This window comes from Pundamilia nyererei, unplaced genomic scaffold, assembly GCF_000239375.1.
Source record: "Pundamilia nyererei isolate P.nyererei 1_Seehausen unplaced genomic scaffold, PunNye1.0 scaffold00144, whole genome shotgun sequence".
Lineage (NCBI taxonomy): Eukaryota > Metazoa > Chordata > Actinopteri > Cichliformes > Cichlidae > Pundamilia > Pundamilia nyererei.
Genome location: NW_005187545.1, coordinates 856455 through 878192, shown reverse-complemented (window position 1 = coordinate 878192; position 21738 = coordinate 856455). Strand labels below are relative to the sequence as shown.

Here is a 21738-nt window from a genome sequence, read left to right as displayed (position 1 = left end):
CTCATATTTTCTGGAGAAAATAGGTTATAGCCTATTTTAGTATCTCACCTGATTGCAGTTGTCAACAGGATGTTGTGATAGTTGACAGATTAAAAAACATATTGCTTCAAATAGTTGTACACCTGCTCTGTCATTTCAGCTGTGATGTCATTCAGAGTGTTTCCATTTTTTTCGTCTTCTTTTAGCTCTCATGTCATATTCTGTCATCTTTCCTCAGAAAGAGGTCAGCATGATCAGTCACATTTATAGCTCGTATTCAATTCTGTTTGAACAACAAGAAATCGTAGCTCCACTCGCTACAGCTCTACAGCATTACATGAAAACTGATGTTCCTCATCCACGTCCTTTAGCTTTACTACAGTAGTGGGGTAATGTAATCTGGCAAGACTCTCACCTGTGCACTTATATTTCCTTTACTTTTGAATTAGTCTCTTTACACCACAGCTAGACAGTGATTCTAGGTGTGTATCACAGTATCAGTGGCCTAAAATAACAGAAATCCATTGTTCACTTGTGGCATATGCTGAATAATAGCTGTCAAGCTGCACTGAATGGACACTAGTTTGGAAACTATATAAAGATAACTGTCAGGGTTCAGTTGAGTTGGTGGTGTTAGTAAAGATTTTTCCATAAAAATAAGTGTAGCAGTTCTGCACCAAGTCGTTTCACGAGTTTACTTTGCACGACAGTAAAGAATTTAAAACTTTTACATGAAAGAAAAGGTCTTCAGCACAAATGTCATCCTTCTTTAGATTTATCGCGTGTTATCTGACATGTTAACACAACTTTGGCAACAATGTTCTTTAAAATAAAATTGCACATTATGGACATTTTACATCAATGCCTCGTGAAAGAACCATTACCATTAACACAATAAATAAATAGAAGATGAAGAAAAAAAATTAAGGTTCCTGTTTTGTTTTGTTTTGATTCTCACTCAAGTCCCGAGACACAAGCTGGAGGATTCAAAGAGCAGTGACTTCAGGAAGAACTGGACATGAAATAAAAAGTGTTCCCCTCCCACGTACAACCGTAGTCTCCCAATATTTACACCCAACTAGAGTCCATTAAGATTTCAGTTATTTTCTACATTTGTTCTCAAAGAACACAAAAACACATTTGACTAAAATGTGCAAATGAAACCTGGCAACTGTATCATGATCAAGAACTGGCATTAAAAATGTAATCTTGTCACAGAAAGCTCTGTGCAGGACCGGGCAAGGTCACTCCAGTAAGACACAACTTTTTGGACTTTGTGCTGGCTTTGTGTTTTTTGTCAAGTGTGAGTTTAATTATGTAAAATGTAGCATTATATGTACAATTATCTCTTTGACAAAATCACTGTCCTTTTATTGCAATTAATGGTTATTATTGAAATACCAAAGGATCCCTGCTGAAGCACTGACTTTACAGCCTAGTCCTGCACAGAACTTTAGCATTAAGAGCTTGAAACAATGTCTTAAGTCAAGTCCACGGCAAGAAATTGCAATGCAGTGCAAGGCCCAGTAGCCAGTAAGAGAGGAAGTATCCCAGGATGCTCTGTGTGGTAGAAGAACAGGCTTTTAAGTGTGGCAGGAGCGCAACAATAGGATTCTGAGGTGTGTGCTTGCAGCTATTTCTAGAATGCAGCTGCACGTTGGGGTTTGATGTTTTCCTTCGATGAAGGAGTGGCTCATTGAGGAGGAGCAGGTGAGCACTTATCCAGAATGGTACAGGAGACGAGGAGGCCATGAATCGGGTTAGTACCTACAAAGGCAGATTAAGAGAGGAGGGGTGAAGCTTTGAATAGCTTCAAACAAGACATTTTGCAAGACACTCATTATACAACTTCCTTACCTGCACATGCATGCACAATGTCCCGAAAACCAGCAGCACTGCTGAATGCACCACATACACGAACACTCGAGGGTTGAAGAATCCAGGCGTGGGTTTGTCAAGCCCTTTGTTTGCACTTGTGTCCCAAAGGCCGAGTCTCACACACAGCTCTGGATTAGCTTGAAAGTATGCATAACAGGCAATTATTCCAAGGGTGGCCATAGGCAGAGCCAGAAGAAAGTTGGGTATCTGCTTCAGCTCAAAATAACGGAGGAAGCCCACATCCCAATATACATCCTGGATGTGAGAATAAAGCAGGGGCAGGGGTCTCATACACCAGAGGGGTGGTGGACCGTTTTCATCCGGAACCCGGTAGCCCTTCCGTTCAGCTATTGACAGGAGAGCAGGAGGAATGCTCTCCAAGGAGGTGGATGGTGTGCAAAACGTCCTATAACCATAGTATTGGAAAGCACAGAAGGGTAGGGCAATAATTGCAGTTCCCAAGACAGAGGTCAGCAGCAGACAGATGATGACCCAGATGTAGTGGAAGACTTTACTGTGGCCTTTTGTTGTGGCGCGATACAAACGAATCTGGGAGATGGCATGCAGTGACGGAAGATACAGCAGAAACCCTATGTTGACAAGGCCATTTGATCGTGCTGCGGTAGCTATGCTGAGGGCAAGGCAGGCTCGGAAGATGAATCCTTTCTCCAAGAGATAAAGACCACCGAAAGTGAGAGCAGCAAACAGGCTCTCCGAGTACCCAGCAGTCATGAAAACATTGGCGGGTGTGATGCAGTAGAGCAGGCTGGAGAGCAGAGCAAGACGCCTGTCCTGGAGAACTATTCTACTGAGGGCATGCAAGGCGACGGCGCTCAACAGGAAGAGGGCGCTGTTTCCCAGGGCCACAGCAATCAGCAGCCGCCCCCGCACACTCAGCCAGCTGCTCAGGGGCCACAGCAGCGTCTCTGCCAGGCCCCGGAGGATGACGGGGAAGAGGGGGAAAAACGCAAAGTTGTGCTCGTAAAGATATCCTCTCTCGGCAATGAAGAGGAAGTGCTCAGCATCCCAGTGAGAGAGGCCGCCAAACAACCACTCCACCATCGAGTCAAAGTACAGGGAGTCCTCTGTCCGAGGGGGCCTGAACGCATCGGCGTCATGGTCAGGGATAGCAGCGTTCAAGACAGCCTGAAAAGAAACATTTATCATTATTAAAATACACATTCGTGATACACATGTCAGCTGTATGCTTTTAAAGTATACAGTGACTTTCACTACAGCCTGTAGGTAGAAACGTCCTGTTGTCAAATATGACTCGTTCATTCGAGACTTTTAATAATGCCAAACTTACCTGCAGAACCAGAGAGAGGCCCCTGGTTACTGTGGCAAACTCCAAAACTGCTCTCACATCCATAGTCACTGATGCGACACACAAAAGCCGAGAAAGCCGGTTACGACAGGCATCAGCTCTGCCGCCAATACGACACTCTCACTGCTGGAGTCGGCATATTTTCTATAAAACATAGCTACAACGGAAAAATAAGTAGTCGGTGAATTAGTTTTTAGAAGTTTGGCGTTGAAGTTAGGAAACGAAAAGAGTAAACACAAATGATATTTTATGGTCTTCGAGCGGCGTTTGTTTGTCGCTCGGCTGAACTCTTTGTCCTCATATCCTCATCCTGCAGCTTCTTTTCGAATGGCACTTTTCTCTTCCGGCGTAAGGGCAAACGTTATTTCAAAATAAAAGTTCGCATCGTTGCGGTAATATCGCTAACACGCCATACATGTCCGCTCCAGCAGGCGGCGCTCGATACTGCCCCATGGACTGGTTTATGCCCACAAACGCAGTTCCCCCCCCCCCTTTCATTTCATTTCATAAATAGAATTATAAGGATTTAGAAGATTTTTATTGATATACACATTTCTGAATATTTTGTTTTACTGCACTGATATTTGGGTTTGATGGCCTGAAACTATTTTGATTAAGTTCATGTAAAAGAAAGCCCTTTGTGTTTTGCAGCCTCATAAAGTACAATGAGACAATCTAGTAACACAGGGGTGTCAAACAGAAGGCCTGGGAGCCAAAGGTGGCCTGCAAAGAATCTAATCCGGCCCGCCAAAAGACTATAAAATAAAAAAAAATATAAAGGAATGCATCTTGTGACCTTTAGCTGTATTTTCATGTTTTACAGCTTTTCCTGCTGATAAAGACCTCCCTCACAGCCATTTGTATTATACGAAAATAGTTACTAGATAACAAAAAGTTCTTGTTTTTCACTCTCTACTATAGAAATTTCAGTTTAAAAACAAAAAAAGTTTTCTGTGATTAAACAAAAACTGAATACAGGACAGTGAGCTACCAGAACTTTTTGTAATTGTATAAATTCATCATGTAGAAAAACTGAGATGTGACGTCTTAATCTCATATTAAGATATCCCAGGGACTAAATGTTTAGTAAAAATCTATAATCTGACAAAATGTTTTACTCATCTTCCCCACTTCAGATAAAAGTGAGCTGTGTGTATTAAAGTGAGTTTGACATTCATGTTGTAACACCTTTTTAAGGAGTTTTAGGAGTCTTTAAATACAAGTGAAGCATTTAATGAGCAGGTAATCTTGGACATGTGGTTTAAAGAGCATCTCTAAACAGTGCTGTGTGAATTCATTCATTCCCCCCCAAAAGAAGATCGTTATTGCAAAAGAACAAAACCATCAAACAGCTTACGAAGATTTAATGTACATTTATTCTTACCACGTGGAACATATAGTATAAAGATTTCATACTGAATAAATGATATTCATTGAGCCAAAAAAGGGAAAGGGAGGAATTTACACGATGTCTTAGCTACATAGTCTGAAATACAAATATGCAGAATCCATGACTGGAGAAAATTTGTCAAACGTGTTCTTCATCTAGTTTATTTTCATTGTACCAGGAGATAACAGGTCTGAGCCATGTCTGCCATACTACGGAGCTGTGAAGAGACCAGAGATGTGGGTCTTATCGGAGAGGACCGAAGGTCACGGACCAAACTCGCGTCAGCCTCCGTCCCGCGCCAATAAACAAGTGTGAGAATAGTGACACAGAGAGAGAGCGAGAGAGACAGACACAGAAAGGAAGTATAATGTACAACATTATATATACACCACAGCAAAGCTGTATCTGAAGTTGAAAACCAGTCCTAAGAGGTGATTTCTTTTCATAAGGGTATTCATACAATCAAGGGATAAGAGGAGGTAAGGGTGTTGTAGGTTCTTGATACTTTGGGGAAGAAAGCCATTTTCTGTTTTAACACCAAACTAAATTGACCTCGAAACTCTTGAGGAGCTGCATCGCCAGCTTCTGTGTGGAATTGTGTGTTACAGAATGCTTACACTCAAGAGCAGTACGGTACAGAAAATGTCCTACAATCTACTGCACACTGCACAGGCCTCCCCGGTGAAGGTGTCTATTGACAGCACTTTGTCTACTGTCGGGCTGACTGGTGAGAATCCAACTACAGCAACTATAACCAGTAGGCCACTTAATCAGTCTGCTTCACCTCTGAACATCAACCAGTCACAGACTCATTGTGCCCTCGAGGGGAGAGCTAGGGCACACTGTGTCTCCCAAACTCACTGTAAACGAGACAGCAACTTTGGTTACAGTTTTTGTTTTTTCAGCTATTTATTATTTATTAAAAAGTACTTTCCCCCCCTGCCCGCCCCACCCGAGTGCAGCACAGTCTCCCAACCGTGGTGCTTTGCTCTGTGTCATCCAGTGGGCATTTTCTTTGCAAGTAGTGTCACTTTGTCGGCATCTCTCCGATTTGTAGATCCACCACCGCTCCGTGATTAACCCCCGCCCTGCCCCTCCGTCTCCTCGAGTGAGGCTGGCCCAGGATGGGGAGGCACGGAAAATGGAATCTGAAGGATTTTCATAAATTAAAATACAGACAGTCACTTGAACTTTCTTTGCCCTGTTACACACACATAAGCCAAGGTTACCAGGAAGGAGGGGGACTGGGGACAAAACCCCCAAGAAGTGGAGCCACGGCTCCCTCCAGCTGTCATGACTGGCCGATCAGAAAGAGTACATCACAGATAACATGAGAAACCAGCGAGTTCATGAGGGGAGACACTGAAAGGTCGAGGAGTCGGGACTCGTGTAGTGTGAACTCTGAGTGGTTCTCCTCCACCTTAGCTAAGGCGTGCAGGGCCCGGGCTGCTCGCCGCATCATGTCCGGGCTCGTGGGTTCAAAGGGCATCCCTTGTAGGTGTAGCAGAGAGCTCTGGCTCTGTTGCAGCTGTGTGGCAGCCAGACTGTCCTCCAGAAAGCCCAGCAGGTTGCCCACGCTGCCCTTCTGAACAGCGATTGCTCGGGCTGCCAGAGTGTCACCCTGGGCCAGGTTGGCTAGTAGAACTACGGCCATCTCCCTACAGACCGCAACCTTCCTGTCTCCAATTAGCCGCACCAGGTTCCCGTAAAGCTTCTCCAACCGACTGAATGGTGGAGTGGCCAAGATGAGGTCCACATTGTTGTCTTGGATGCTTAGTTTACTGAGCGTTTCCAGGACAAGTCTCTGAGGTGACAAAGAACCGTGGGGTCCCAGAGTGGGGAAAGGGTCCTGGGCTTCTGCTGAGGGGCACACAGCCCAGTGAAGGAGGCCGTCCAACAGAGGCAAGCAGATGCTTTCGGAGTAGATGGAGAGGTCCAGCTGGCCTGAAATATTTGCCAAAGTGACCAGTGTGTTCTCCCTCAGCAGCTCCAAGCAGTCCCACCACCATTCGTCCCTTTGGCCCATGCCCTCATCCGAATCCTCGTCCTTTTCGTAGGTGAGCGGGGCCTGTTTGCGCTCCGGGTGCCGGTGGTGGAGCAGGATTAGTCGACCCAGTATAAGCAGCAGTCCCGAATGCTTGGACATCTCGTGGTCATTGCCTGGAACGAAGGAGAGGCTGCGGACAATATTTGAGACGCAAATGCAGCGCCGGGCTAAAGAATCCTGCCAGTTAGTCAGTGCAACGAGCGGCCCCTCATCCTTACTGTGAGGCTCGTCCTCCAGGATGGTGCCGTTCTGCTGTGCCTGCTGGGTAAAGAAACTGCCAGAGGAGGGAATGGGTCTATTATTCTCTAGGTGACTTTTCGAGCCTTTCTCAACCGTCTTGGAGTCACAATCTGTCTTCCTCTCCTCCTCGCTGCCAAGCAAGGAGCTGGACTTCTCTGAGACTGCTGATCTTTCTGAAGAGGAGGTCTCTTTTGGCATTTCTTCTTCGTCTTGAGGCTTCCTTCTCTCCTCCTCGGCAGGCAAACCATTTTCCCGTATCTCTTCTTCTAGGACTCTCCGCCTTAGTAAAACCGGTGGCACAGGTATTCGTTCGCGTGGTTCCAAGAAGTCTTTTCGTGGCTCAAAGTGGGTCTGGATGTGTTCTGTTGAGTCTCCCCCTCCTGCGCTCCAGTGAAGTAAGCCACTGTCAAACTCTTGAATTTTGCCATGATTATTTGCCTGGGCTGCGGCAAATGGGTCTTTCTTTCGTACCAACTTCAGGGGAAACTTGTCAAACTTGCTCGCCTGCTTGGGTCTCTCGTGGGCAGTTGGGGTGTGCAACGAGCCCGTCTGCTCAGATGATGAACCCTTGCTCTTCTCGTCCTGACCTTGAGAGCACTGCTTTTGATCTTCCTCCTCTTTGACATGAGATGACCCCTCCGTTTCTCGTTCTTCCTCTTCATCGTCATCTTCATCCTCTTGTTCCATATCATCCACCCGTGGTTCCTCTTCCTCTGTGCCATTCCAGTCTCGTTTCAAGGTCTCAGGATCAAGTAGTGTTCTCTGGCCAGGGTCGCCGACCTCATACTCCCGCAGGATGCCAAAGATTTCAATGAGGCAGCGTCGGAAATACTCAACCACCAACTCTAATAGACCAGGCAACTGAAGAAACAATATAAAGAAAAATATTAGAAATGATCACCATGCAAACTGCTACAAACATTATTAGGGCTCAATAATGAATCTCACCGTGCTGAGATCGAAGGTGGAAATACTATTGTCGTCATAGAGAAGTATATTGATAGTATCTAAGGCCCACGTGCTTTCAGCCAATAAACCGGACTTTAATGACATCATAACTCTCCAGGCCTCTGGGGTTCCTAAAAGTGAAAAATCAAGAAGAAGAAAAAAAATAGAGAAATTAATGAATACCACTACTCTCTGATCAATAACTTACAACTGAGGACAGCTGCAGTATTAAACAGTACTGTGAACAATAAAGGGTAATAAGCTGCTTTTAAGTTCTAGAATTTCTTTTCATACCAATATCTTTCATGGTGAGTCTTCGACGTGGCTTCAGGACAGGAAGGGTAGCTTCTACAGAGCCTGGCGGAAAAGGCATGTCTCGCCTTATTAGAGGTGACTGCACTGGAGGGGGCACTATGTGGGATGCAGGCACTGGGGGACCAGCCTTCTGCATCTTCATTCCATGCATAAAGGGAGACTTGCTAGGCGATGTCCTGCTCTCTATGGGGCGGGGCATGGATGCTGGGCTCGGCACCTGTGGAATGTGGTTCTGCACCCCCTGAGGGGGCTGGTAGTTGGACTGTACCGAGCGAGGCATAGGTGTGCCAGGCCCGGCTGGACCGTAAGGAGGCTGCCGAGGGCCCATCTGACCCCCCCACTGGCCATCGTGATTCATGCGTTGTTCTGACGGCATCATCTCCTCTGCCCGGTTCATGCCGGGGTAACCAGGTCCCTGGGGAGGACCCCCAGGGCCACCCTGTCGGCTGGGGTAGTTCTGATAGTTCATATCTCGAGGTCCCTGCCACATGCCTCCCTGAGGACCCTCAGGAGGGCCTGACTGCATCATCTGAGGGGGCATGTTAGGTTGCGAATTGGGCCCAGTTGTCCCCTGCATCCGTTCACGACCAAAGGGAAACGGGAACTGACTGCTGGGGCCGGGTGGACGGCGATCGGTGCCAGGGTAGGGCCCGCTGCTGCTGTACTGATTGTATGGCTCCTGCTGTCCTGAAGAGGGTGCAGAGGCGCCTCCTTGCTGTTGCGGTTGCTGCGGTGGCTGCTGTCCGCCAGGGAAGGGTCCACTGTAGTCAGTCTCGTGACGTTTTGATGGTGGGTAACCGCCTTCCCCTGGACGCTTGTAACTCTACAGAAAATACAAAAGTGCAGACAGACACATTTATCATTTACCATTTAAAGCAAACTGCAAAAAGAATAAAAGTCATTCACAAAAATGTAAAAAAAATGACAGGAGCGCCATCAAGGACAAAAAATAAATAAATAAATACACAAGTAAAAGTTATAACCTTCACATTGTTTGACCTATACACACTAAGAACACTGGGAGTTGGTGTAGTGCAGATGGATCATTTACCGGTTGCTGTGTGTACATTCCAGGCTGCTGATTTGGGTAAGAGCCAGTAGGGGGCGTTCCCTGTCCAGGATACTGATTACCATAGGAATCATGCCTGCAAAAAAAAAAAAAAAAAGCAAAAAAAAAAACAAGTGCCTGTTCAGTTTGACCATGAAAATCTTATGCATCTCTCACCAAGTTACAACAAGCCCCACTGATATGTGTCAGCATACGTCGATGAATGCACACCCAAAGGGCATTTAGCTGTAGATTCCTCTAATCGTGTCACAGTGAATTACATTATACTTAATATCCTTTATACTCCTCTTTGGTGCTTCAACGTGATCCATTTTTCTATAAAACATTTACTGTATTATTATGTCAAGCATGTGTTTGTTAACTGCATGGCTCACTACTTGGTGAAAAATACCAGCCAGCAGAGAATTTGTGTTGGATTAAGACAAAATACATTTAAATCAATGCAACTGTATAACATTCATATTCACACAAGATAAAGCTTAAACTAAAGAGCAGTAAATGCCAAGTGAATATTTACTCAAAGATGAAAAAAAAAAATTACATTAATGAAGCAATACCGCTGTCAAAATGACAAATATAGAAGTTACATCAAAATACAGTGTCTCATGACGCTGTGGACTGGCTTTGTAACGAGACTGAAGAGTTGAAGGTTATTCAAGTTTTACTAAAACAGTAGATTTGTTATATATGAAGAATGACTTCCAATTGACAGTAGTTTGAAAATCTAAAAGGCTGCCAGCCACGAAGTGCTTTGTGAACTGACCGTGGCTGCTGTGGTGGGAAGCGATTTGGCGAATACATCCCCGTGTCGGCGTTGGCAGGCATCATCGGGTTTGGCTGAGGAACACCAGATCCCATGTTGCCTTCTGGGCCCATTCCTTGCTCCGACCTGGGAAAAGTGGAACAATACACGTAGAGATTATGCTAGATCATCCAAAAAAGAAAAGAAAAAACTCATAGGAAATGTTACAAAGCACAAGGTCAAGACATTTTATAAGTGGCTCTCAGTGTATGACTGCTAACAGTGAGGAAGTATATCTTGAATAGCCTACTTTAAACATCCAGTTTGATAGGAAAATGGTAACAAAAGTGACAACAGCAACTAAAAAAGGCTCAGACGGAACACTGTAATCCAAAAATGCCAGTACTCCACATACAAGAACTAACAAACCAGGAAAATTCGCAGGGAAGGAAAGTGAGACACTGCTGGTGGAAAGTGTTTTGCTGTTACTACAATAGGTTATGACACCTGTATACCCACATTAGCGCTAAAATGTTTCTCCAGGCAGAAGATGAACTACTACCGTCACTGTCAAAGTAGCTACTGCATAAATAAAAAATATTGGTCCCACCATGCAAGTGTGCAGTATCACTAATTTAAAATAAAAAATTCAAAATCTAATACAATCGTGGGGGAAAAGGATTGCCCGTGGAGACTACAACGTCTCGTGTTTACTCGTATTACACTTGTTTTAGGGATACATTTCATTCTTGTCACCATATGAACATGTGAATCAACGGCAGCATTAAAATAACCTAAGAGCTTAATTAAGTGTGTAAGAAGCTAGCCAGTTTCTTAAATATCAAATGTATTCAACTCAGTCATTAGACAATTTCTTTGAGGTGAATGGGGACATTTGTGGTTTGATTAATCATGAAAGTACTTTGTTTTACCAGCTGTGTTGAAGGACCATTAAAATTCTGCCTTACCTCCTGTCGTAGCCTGGTCCATAAGGATACTGCTGTCTGGGCCCCATTGGCATTGTGCCCATGGCCCCAGGCGGTCCCCTGTTGAATGGAGGTTGCTGCTGCTGCTGTTGCGGTTGTTGTGGTGGTGGTTGTTGTTGTTGTGGCGGCTGCTGTGATTGATCACCCATCCCGCTGTTGGGACCCTGGTTAGCAGGTAGAAACTGCTCCCCAACTGGAAATATATTTAGAGTTACAAAGCATTTAGAAATGTGTAACTGGTTAATTAGCTGAGACTAACAACACTATTCAGTGTTCCCACCTTTTCGAATGTTACTAAAGGGGTCTTTGTTTGGTTCGTACGGGCCCATTCGACCTTGCATGTCAGGCGTGTTCATGCCAGACTGATAGTTGGAGTTGGGCGTCATGTTCTTCCGGGGAAATGCAGGATCGCTTCCGTCAGAGAAGGGGTCCTGCAGGTTAACGCTGCTCCTAGGAAAGAGGCAAAAGGAAGAAGGATTAGTATAACTAATGTTAATGACTCTTGAAAGCAAAGATTCTTCAGTTAAAATCTTAAACGAGAGTCACCTGGACCCGGGCGGCATGGGGGGCATTTGGGCATGAGGAGTCGAGGCCGGAGTAGGGGGTTTTAAGTCTCCCCCCTCAGCCATGGAGCTGCTGGTAGACTGAGGAGTCTGAGGACCCTGCAGAGAGCCTGACCCAGCTGTGGAGCAGAGGGACGCTTCAGTTTGAAATAAGAGAGGAACAGATAGATATGGTACATGGCTTTAATAACACTGCAAAAGAGCAAGTCGAGCATTTTTGTCAGTTTTAAAGTTCAAAGGGGTTGATTATTGAAAAGGTACGCTCATCAGAAAAGGTTACATGAGCACAGCTCTCACCTGGAGAGGGGGGCTGGACCTTAGCAGCTTGGTTCTTTTTGTTGTCTGTAAAGATCTCAGGTGGGGGGTCTTCACCACGCTCAATTTTGCACTCAAAGGCATACAGACACTGGATGTACTGTTTCTTTAAAGAACTAGCAGCACTGCTGGATGTACCCACATTCAAGGAAGTGGCCAGATCACGCCATTTCTTATTCTTATTCACCTGAGATACACACACATACACAAAATACAGGGATATTAGGAAAGGATTCAACAAAGACAAAGCAAAACATTTACTCTGGGATTCATGTTGTTTAAAACTTCCATATTAACCTGCATCATGCCTCCGATCTCTTTAACAGACATGTACAGCCGAAAGAGGTCGAGAGGTTTGCGTCCTACAGCAGGCAGGTTGGTCATGCCCATAGCCTTCTCTTCAATAAAGGCCAAATAACGGTCCACCCACATCTTCCTCTCTGGCTCTGGTCCTAAGTCGTACAGATGCGTTATCTTTTCACTGGTTGTGGTGGAAGAGTTGGACTTCTGTTTAGTGTGAGAGGAGGAAGAAACCAATTTTCAAAATGACAAAGGACATGAGGTGAAGTGCACAGATTTTAAAAGACTTGTAAAAATAGTAATTATATTTAATAGAGGGGTTACCTTCGATTTGGATTCTGGCTTGGGCGTCACACTCCCATCTACCTTGTTATTCATCTTATTGTTCATTTCTGGACTAGAGGCCATGCCTAGAAACAATGGTGGGGAATGAATTAGCTATGAAGCATCCGCGTAAGAGAAAACAAACAGAAAAAAAAGAACAACATTAAGTTATGAGGTTATGCCAGTACAACTTACCACTTGTGTTATTGGCCATGTTTGGCCCCATAGGGTAGGGTGATCCACCTGGAGTGTTCATCATTCCAGGCATACTGTTCATTGGAGGGCCGTAAGGCGGGCCAGAGCCCATCATGCCTGGAGACATGTTGGGGTACCCAGACATCCTGGAGAGAGAGAAATATGTCATCTTATGTGCAAGTGGGATGAGGCACTGTGCAGCTACTTCATATTTAGACATGAGTGATAACCAGCAGACTTGTGCCTGGTGAATAAATGCAGGTAGTTGAGGATCCACTGGTAACCAACCTGTTGTGCATGGAGTTTGTGGCAGGGTGTTGCATGGCTGAGGGATCCGGGGGCTTTCTGTTCATTCCTGGTGGAGGACACATTCCTGAGCTCACCTGGGGCGGCATATTGCCCATGTTGGGAGGCATGTTTGGACCCATGCTAGGCCCCATATTGGGACCCATGTTGGGGCCATAGGGCCGTGCCCCCATTTGATTAGGAGGCATCCTTCCTGGAGGCATGCCAGCATATGGAGGACCTCCACCCTGGCTTGCCATGGGATTTATTGAGCCCATGCCAGTCCCAGGGTAGCTGGCATTAGGCATGTTGCCATAGCTAGGTTGCCGAGGATAACCTAAGATGGGAATGATAAGATGAAAAAAAAAAGGCTCAAGTAAATCACATGGTTGCAACTGAACAGAACTCTGAAAAAACAAAAATCTCACTGCAGCACCCAGAAGTTTCTTGGTTTTTATAATTCAAAGTAGTCTTTTGTTAAAGAGTGCGTGAGGCAGACTTTTCCTTACAGACTGCTAGTACAGAGAGAGAGAGTGCACTATGCAGCCTGAGCAACAAGCCTTTGTCACAGTTTCAGCTCTACTGACAGGAGGCTCTGCTACGTCAGCTGACTCTCTGCTTCACAGCTATAAATAGCTGCAACACAGTCAGAGGGAGGGACCAGCGATAGCATGGTATTCATGAGGCAGGGAGATATATTCCTAAGGATTTTCTGATACATTGTAAACAGCAAACTTTTTAGACAGGTTGTAAATGGAGTGGAAAGCCTTTATTAAGCAATATTTAGGCTTAATATAATCAATTTTTAGAAGACAGTTGTCTTAGCAGTATTTCAAAGAATTAAAAAAAAAAAAGAAAAAGAAAAAAACAGCCTCTCTTAAAGATAACCCAATCCAAAAGTTTAAACCTTGAGGGCCATATTGTCCTCCCTGCTGCCCGTAGCCTCCCATAGAGTTGTTCTGCTGATATGGGCCCATCCCAGGGTGCATCTGTCCCCCAGAGGACTGGCGTGGTGACAGTGCAGAGGCTGACTGGGGGGAGCCATAAGGGGGCATCTGAGGGTTTCTCTGCATAAACCCTAAAAGAGACAAAGACAAAGGCTCAGATGCCACGGCAAACACTCAACATGTTAATCTCAAAGCAGACTTCAGCTGGCAACATACCTCTGTCCTGGGCCATAGGAGACTGGCTCATTGTAGGGTGTAGGCTCCCATCTGACTGCACACTTGACGGTCTGGGAGGCATTTGGGTCCCTAAACAGTAATAATTAAGTTAAATTGGTGAGAGCTCAGGGAAGGAGCAACGAGTAGTTGCTAAGTTTATTCCAATTTGAGGACAAAGGGTGATTTCCATTCTTAAAGATGCATAAAACTATAAAACTCTTTTGCACTATTAGACATTCTTAAAAATGGCATTAACACCTCTTCCACCACAGAGATTCAGAACTGGATCGTAAGAGAAAATAACACTGATGTATTTGGGTCGAACCAAAGAATACAAAAATGTCTCCCACTGCTTCAAGATTCTACACTGCTTGTTGCCCATTATGGGCCCAGAAAAGCCTTCTGATCTAGTTCTGAGGTTATAAATCCATTCAGACTCTTAATGGGGGGTGAGAAAAACTTTACACTTTCAGCAAAAAATTTGTCAAACTCTGAGACAAAAATCAGCCCTCACAGAACAGCAGGGAGCATATTTACAGGCTAAACTTTAGAAGGTGCACAATTCTAAATATGCAGACCATGCCAAACACACACACACATTTATGCTTCGTGAACAACCAAACAAAAATAATATTTTAGTGTGCAGCAAAGATCCTGAGGTGCCCGAGGAAACTAAACACAGCAGGCTGAGTTTTGAGGAAATGTGCAATTGCAGGCCATCGATAATGTTTCCATTTACTGTCGGGTCCAAATATAGGACATATAGCTTCAGCGAGGCTTGGGAAACATTTCCAAAAATGGCAAAGAGGGTTTCAAACAAAATTCACCAAAAAGGTAAATGTAATCTCCCAAAAATATGCAAAAACCAACAGCTTCTCTAATAATTTAAGCAGCACTGGTCAGTAATCTGGCATCGCTGTCACGATCAGACATGTAAGAAGCCCGCTAATAATCATATGCCCAATTTCACTGTGAAGGCCCACCTGGCATGTTGGCAGGTGACAGCGGTCCTGTGCGGGATGTGCTGGCGCTGGCAGGGGAACCGGCCGGGGAAGGTGAAGGCCCTCGGATGCCTGGCAGGTGTGGAGATGTGTGAGGAGAGAAGGGCGACTGAGCAGGGTTGCTCTGCTCGCCCTGGCTGCTCGACACCCCTGACGTGCTCACGCCGGGACTCAGGGTGCCCTCTGTACCGGTAGGCAGGTCATCGATGGACCCCGACAGGTCCTGAGAACACATACAGGGAGAAAAGAAAGAACAAGGAGTAAAAGAACTGCACTGCAGAGAGACAGGAAAATTTAGCAGGGCAAAAAAAAAATAAAAAAAAAAATATGACAGTTTGTGCATTTTGACACAGATGCCCCTTTCTCTTGATTCCTCTCAACTTTTGGGCAAAATACCGCCACATCTGGCCTACAGCATCCTAAAAAGAATCAAAACAACCCACAAAAATTTAATAAGAGCACTAAGGAATCTAGAGGCGAATGACTGTAATGGGTCTGTGCTGCTATTTAAATCGATTCCAGCGCAATGTGTTTTCAGTCAGTGACGTATGTGGTGGCACATATCAGACACTCTGCAAGCTTAGACTAGATTAAATGCTGATAAAGAACTGAAGTGATTTCTCTTTACGCTAATATTTTCATTGCGTCCTGCAAGCATGTTTAATTGTTATCCAATGTGTGTCCCTATGCTTATTTAAGCCAAGTCAACGGAGCCTCTGGTTTACAGTATTGTAATGTTTACTTCGTACATTAGCTGTAGTATCAGTACGCTGCAATTTCATCCTTCTGCTGTTAAGACATGAGTGGCAGAGACACAAATACACACACACCCGGAGGCCTTTGTCCTTATTTATCTTTTTCAAAGAAAAAGTGAGTGCGCATTAGTGCCGGGGGTTGTCATGGTTACCAAGGTTTGTAGGATGCAAGCCGAGTCAGCGTGCAGCGCCAGCTCTGCCATGTGATTTCAATACACAAACAAACAGCCAAGATTCAGTTCAGATGAAGTGCATTTACAAACCTGGAAGTTTGATCCGGACGGATGACTGGAGAGCTGCATTTTAGTTACAGTCAGGTTCGTATTCACAGTTTTTTTGTTTTTGTTTTTTAACACAGGACAAGTCTGCATAACATCAAGTCTTTCAGACTGGTAACTCACTGCATCGTTTAGGTGACGTCATCCTGCATCATCAGGGCTCGCAAAGGTAAATCAAATTCTGCTGAATGGCAGCAGGTCAGTGTGCACTTTAATGCTCTCTGGTTGCACAAAAGAGCTCAAAAGAAATAACGGGAATACCATCCAGAGGTTGTTACTATAGGCTGGAAATCGATCGTGTGCAAAGAAGAGGACTGCACGCAAAAAAAGGTCCAGTACTGAAATGTTTTCAGTTTTAGATGGAAATGCATCAATTAGAAAGCGGTCTTAACAGTTCAAGAACCATCACAGGTGGGGGTTTTTTACATAACTTTTGAATTCGCACTAAAAAAAAACAAAAAAAAAAAAAACAGTGGGTTTGGTCCATTTGCCTTCACAGCCCAAACAAAAACAGAATACGCATGGAAGCAGACTGAAAACATGTTTTCGAATTGTCTCGGTTCAGCCATTTCATCTGTGCAAGTGCTCGATTGTCAGATTTCTCGTCTCATTTGCACAGCACCCTTTTCCAAAAAGCATCAGCCATGGAGCTGTGTCTCAACAACTGAAGAACAGCAGCACGCGCAGCAGCCAGAGCAAAGGAAAATTTTTACATTATCATCAATAATACGAAATGAATTTTAAATGCAATGTGCCATAAACTGCCGTGTTTTTGAAAACTAGCATGATAAATATAATAAAGCAGCAAGGAAAAAATATTTGATGGAAAACTGTGAAAAAGCAATGCCCCGGCGGTGTTATAAGAAGCATAACTGACCGGAAGGCTGGAGGGGCGGCCTTGACCGTCCTCTGGACCAGATTTAGGCTGAGTGGATGGAGGCGCATTGGACTGAAATGAGTCCTGGGATACCTCCTGATAAACAAAAGAACGTGCGCTTAAGTATACTGCCAGAGATACAGAACCACATAGAGAAAACTCATTAACCAAGATGAATATGAGCCAAGACTGAGATTGGTACCTGCGGAGGAGGAGGAGGAAAGCGCTGATAAGGTGACTGTTGTGCTTGCTGCTGTTGAGGGTTCTGGGGGTAACCTGCAGGCTGCCCTTGTGGGTGCTGGCTGTGTCCTGGTGGCTGCTGTGGATGAGACTGTGATTGCTGTTGCTGTGAGGGTGGCTGCTGGGGCCCCTGTATTGATCCTGGGTAGCTGGACTGGCCTTGCGATCCAGGGTTAGACTGGGAGTTGGGCTGCTGCTGGGCCTGACTGGGAGGACCCTGCTGCTGGGCGTAGGGAGACTGGCCAGACTGTGGGGCTGAAGCTTGAGAATAAGGGGGCTGTGACTGTGGGGGCCCTTGGGATGGGCCTGGCAGTGGCCCCTGGGACTGTGGGGGCATGTGGGGCTGCTGATAAGGTGGCCCTCCCTGGGTGTGTGGAGTAGAAGTCTGAGGAGGATGGGGTTGACCTGGGTATGGTGACTGGCTGCCGGGTTGTCCAGGTGGAGGCTGTGAATATGAGGTTTGTTGCTGGCTTGGTTGGCCATAATAGGGTGCCTGGCCCTGAGAGCCATAGCCTCCTGCTCCCTGCTGGCCATAAGATCCCATCTAAACAGAATATACAAACACACTAAGGCCTCAAACACACCAACAGTAATGAGAGATCTGAACTGAAGATCCAGAATGAAAGATAATACCTGTGGACCATACGGCATGGCCCCCATGCCTCCAGAGGTCCGGCCTTGCATTCCCACTGGATATCTCTGGGGACCTGGCGGGGCATAACCCTGTCCAGGGTAACCAGGCCCTGGTTGTGGACCGGCTGAAGGCCCTTGCTGTGACTGCTGACTGTATGGGCCGCTTGTTCCATATGGCTGACCCCTCATTTTTCCCATCGGGTCCATGGAACCAGGAGGCTGGACATGGCAAGAACAGAGAGCAAAATAAAAAAAATCAGATGATAACAGCACAACACAGGAAATCAAGTCATCAAATCCTACAAGTTTCAAGCAAGTGTCCTCACACAGATAATTGTACTATTACAGCTGTAAAATACTTGACTGCAGAGTCTTACATTTCCATACCTGAAAAGAAAAAAGAAAAGAAAAGAAAAAGAAACTCCAGCAAACAGGCAAGCTGTGTTTTCCCCCCCACCTTATTTCCCACGGTCATTACCCTGATTTTTTTTCACCTCGCTTTGCCATAGTTTCGGAAGTCAACAGAATATATATACTTTCGAATGGAGGGCAGTCTGCCCAATCTTAAACATATCCCAGCTGTGCTCCTGTTTTGAGTCTGTTCCAAGTAGCCCCCCCTTCCACCCTTCATTGAAGGCAGTTTGGCTCTGGATGAATGACACAAGAAATGAAGGAAGTAACTTCACAACAGCTGTGGAGAGTAAAAACTGTGTATAGCTGTACATAGTCTATAAACCTGGCACATTCAGTTTTTAAAAAAAAAGCTGGAAATAAAGGTCACATTCTGGATCTTTACTCACGCTCCATCAAAACTGTGTCACATGATAAAATTTAGGCACCCCAAGATGATCTGCTTAAACAAATACATGTAGACCCATGAGCTACTTTGGGTGAATCCCCACAAGCGCACCTTGCCGACAAGAGCATCCTCAACTCAATGGTAACTCCTCTGTCCAAATAATAAACAAAAATAAAAAGCGTGACCCTTTGCACATCTAAGATAATCAAGTGAATAAGAGTAGCACATGGCTAATCTGCATAAGACAGAGAGGAAACTCCCTTGGCGGGTGAGAGATGCTGGACTGCCTTCTGATTGGCTTCGGGGGAGGATTGGGGGGAAATTTTCTGCAGTTAAACTTGTGTGGCATGCCAGACACAGCAGCAAAGAGCGCATACACACCCTCGTGGGGAAAGCTCAAATTTGTCTTTTATTCTACTGTGTGTGTATTAAAAAAACAACCAAAAAACAGCCATGTGTTTATTGCATTAGCTCGAGAATTTAAAAAAAAAAAAAGGTATATCAGTAAATAAGAGCCCATTTACCCATGATGTGAACTTTACTGTGTTACTAGTGGCTGAATTACATTCAAACACTAAAACAAACTACTTACACCCCTTTTTGGTGTAACAAGCTGCACCCAGAGCCCACAGCAACACATTTCGCATTTTTGGTGAATATTAGCAAATGATGGGAGCAAAACTACAAATCCACACATCATTCAGGTGCGAGCTGCTCCAACTGTGGATTTATTTTGCAAGTAAGAAGTGGAGCTTAGAGGAGGAGAGAAGCAGCAAAAAAATAAAATCTCTGGTGACCCTGTGATGAGTTAATGCTATGTGCTCTTATCAGCAACTGTTGCCTTGCATCACATGTAATTATAAATGGCCATGAGCAGCGGATGAGGAGCCAATCAGATTTCAGCTAGCATGTCAACCCAAGACCAACTATCTCCTGGCTTTGACAGTAGGATTTTACCTCCACAATTCAAATCCCAGTGCAAACTGCAATCTGCTGACTGCATTCAAGTCACTCATAAAAAGCAGGGATGATTGTTTACAGGCGGCGTGCATGCGGGGAAGCCGAGCGGCTTTTCAGCACGGGGAAATTCTTTTTTAATCAATATATGACCCAAACTAACAGTTTAACCTTTCCCCAGCGAGCAAACTGTGATATTTACGCAATTTAAACAAGACCAACATGAGCCATTTTAACCAACTGTGCGAGACTCGCTCGACACGAAACGCATTCCTTCCGTCATGGCCACCGAAAAACAGTTTATCGCACAAGAAAACAACACAAACACGAAGGTATGAGCAACCGCCACAAACTCACACGTATAAGAACACGTTACTGTAGCTGTGCACCATCACACGGATGTGTTCGCAGCAAAAATTCATTGTAAATTCAGCACGTAAAAGGAGAAGCAAAGCTATGAGAGAAAAAACGAACCGTTGCTCTTCAGCGACTATTTTCGCCCCCTTTTCAAAGTCGGGCCTTCTTGGCTTCCCCTGAACCGTCCTTTACATCGTTTCAACAACTTATATCCGCCTCGAGCGACGCTTCTTTGTTGCTAGCCAGCTTTATAAATACGTTAAAACAACTCTTATTTAATGGTGTGGTGAAAAGAAAAAAATTACACACAAGAGGCAGCCATTTTAGAGTCTTTGCGAACTAGTATCAGACAATGGCTGGCCTGCTACGTTGTGAACTAGCTAGGAGAAGGGAAGGAGACGTGCTAAAGCTCGTGCCTTGTTCCTGTTAAAATGGCTTTTACCTGGGTTCTTGCTAACGGCTGCCCAGCACTTCCAGGGCTCATAGGCGATGGGTGATGGCTCCTTTGTTGCCAAGCCGGATTGCTCCCTCCATACTGACCGCTACTGCCCATGTCTGCTGGTCCCTTGCTAGCTCCTTCTTGGCTACTATAGTCGCTAGACGGATAGTTTGGATATCCCCGCGTTGAGCTGGGGGAGGTTAGGAGCTTGTTGAGTGTCGGTGTGGATGTAGGTTGAGGGTTTCCAATGTTATATCTCTGATTACTGTAAGATCCAGCCATTGCCGTGGGTCCTCCCGCTGGTGGCTGCTGCTTAGCTGGTTGCCCCCCAGCTGTCGGCGCCTGGGCGCTGCGAGGGGAGTTCATGGCGTACGCTTGGCTGGGATACGGAGTCCTGTTCGGGAATGGGTTATAATTGTTGAACTGGTGGTTTGAAAAGCCATGGTCGTGTGAATTATGTTGATAAGGGTCCATCATGTTGCTCGACTGCACGACCGGACCCGCAGCAGCTGCCATGCCAGGGCTTTGTTGTCCGCCATGTTGATGAAAAGGGGCCCGACCGTAGTGCTGACTGTATCCGTACGAAGGTGGAGGAAAAGCCGCGCCGTGGTGATGCACCAAACCGGGGTGGTTATTTCCCTCCGGTCCGGCAGAGTCATTCTGGGTATTATTGTTAGCCCTGGGCGGGTTCCCATTCCCGTTCTTCATCTCAGGTTCTCCTCCTCCCCCTACATTTCCACCGTCGGCCCCGTCCTGCAGATCCCCCCTTCCCGGCGATCCGCCGTCCAAGCCCGGTTGCTTTTTGTCTGGCTGCTTCTCTCCCGGACCCGACTCGTCCTTGGCGTCTCGATCCGGCTTTTTGAGTTCGGACGGCGGACTAGTGTTAAGAGTGGCGGCGCTGGCGACCTGAGCGGCCATGATACACCCCCCACCTCTCTCTCCCTCTCTCGGCGAGTCAGTCACAATCAAAAGCTAGCATTGAATATAAATAATTGTTTAGAACCATTTATCCTTTTGCCGATGCATTCCCGCCCCTCATACCGGACCGAATCCGGCCTCCATCCTCCCGGTTCCGGTTCCGTAAATGGGTTAGAGAAATGATGGAGGCTCCATACAATGCGTAAAAAAGCGACAGAAATTGTTGTGGGAGTTGTGTTACTGAGCCCGGGTAGAGGCAGGGAGCGAACCCAACCAACACGAGGCTCCGCTAGATACAGCCATTTTACTGAGCCGCACAGATGGCCGCAAAACGCGGAGTGGAGCTGTCACAGCGCGGACTGGATTTTTTTGTCTTCAGAAAACCTCACGTTGTCTCTCTATCTTTTTTCCCTTCTCC

At 45.7% G+C, this 21738-nt stretch overlaps 2 protein-coding genes across 3 annotated transcripts; both read right to left on the bottom strand.

Annotated features, from left to right (window-relative positions):
* Positions 1-1340: 1340 nt before the first annotated feature.
* Positions 1341-3525, bottom strand: pigv (phosphatidylinositol glycan anchor biosynthesis, class V). The gene is made up of 3 exons (XM_005744467.1): positions 3167-3525; positions 1837-3003; positions 1341-1746 (listed from the first exon to the last, which is right to left on the bottom strand). The coding sequence occupies exons 1-3, from the start codon at positions 3227-3229 to the stop codon at positions 1465-1467; spliced, it is 1512 nt and encodes a 503-aa protein (XP_005744524.1). The 5' UTR covers positions 3230-3525; the 3' UTR covers positions 1341-1464.
* Positions 3526-4536: 1011 nt separating this feature from the next.
* arid1aa (AT-rich interaction domain 1Aa) lies at positions 4537-21659 on the bottom strand. Of its 2 annotated transcripts, none has more exons than XM_005744464.2 (20): positions 20406-21659; positions 17851-18069; positions 17180-17761; positions 16978-17073; positions 15050-15290; positions 14067-14156; positions 13811-13981; positions 12907-13240; positions 12619-12764; positions 12424-12509; positions 12097-12306; positions 11782-11986; positions 11468-11621; positions 11202-11371; positions 10904-11114; positions 9957-10082; positions 9176-9269; positions 8104-8947; positions 7810-7940; positions 4537-7722 (listed from the first exon to the last, which is right to left on the bottom strand). In XM_005744464.2, exons 1-20 carry the CDS (start codon positions 21318-21320, stop codon positions 5866-5868), a joined length of 6882 nt encoding a protein of 2293 aa, XP_005744521.1. In that variant the 5' UTR covers positions 21321-21659; the 3' UTR covers positions 4537-5865. The 2 variants fall into 2 exon arrangements, with proteins under 2 accessions (XP_005744521.1, XP_005744522.1); XM_005744465.2 differs by having other exon boundaries at positions 11468-11603.
* Between the last annotated feature and the right edge of the window lie 79 nt (positions 21660-21738).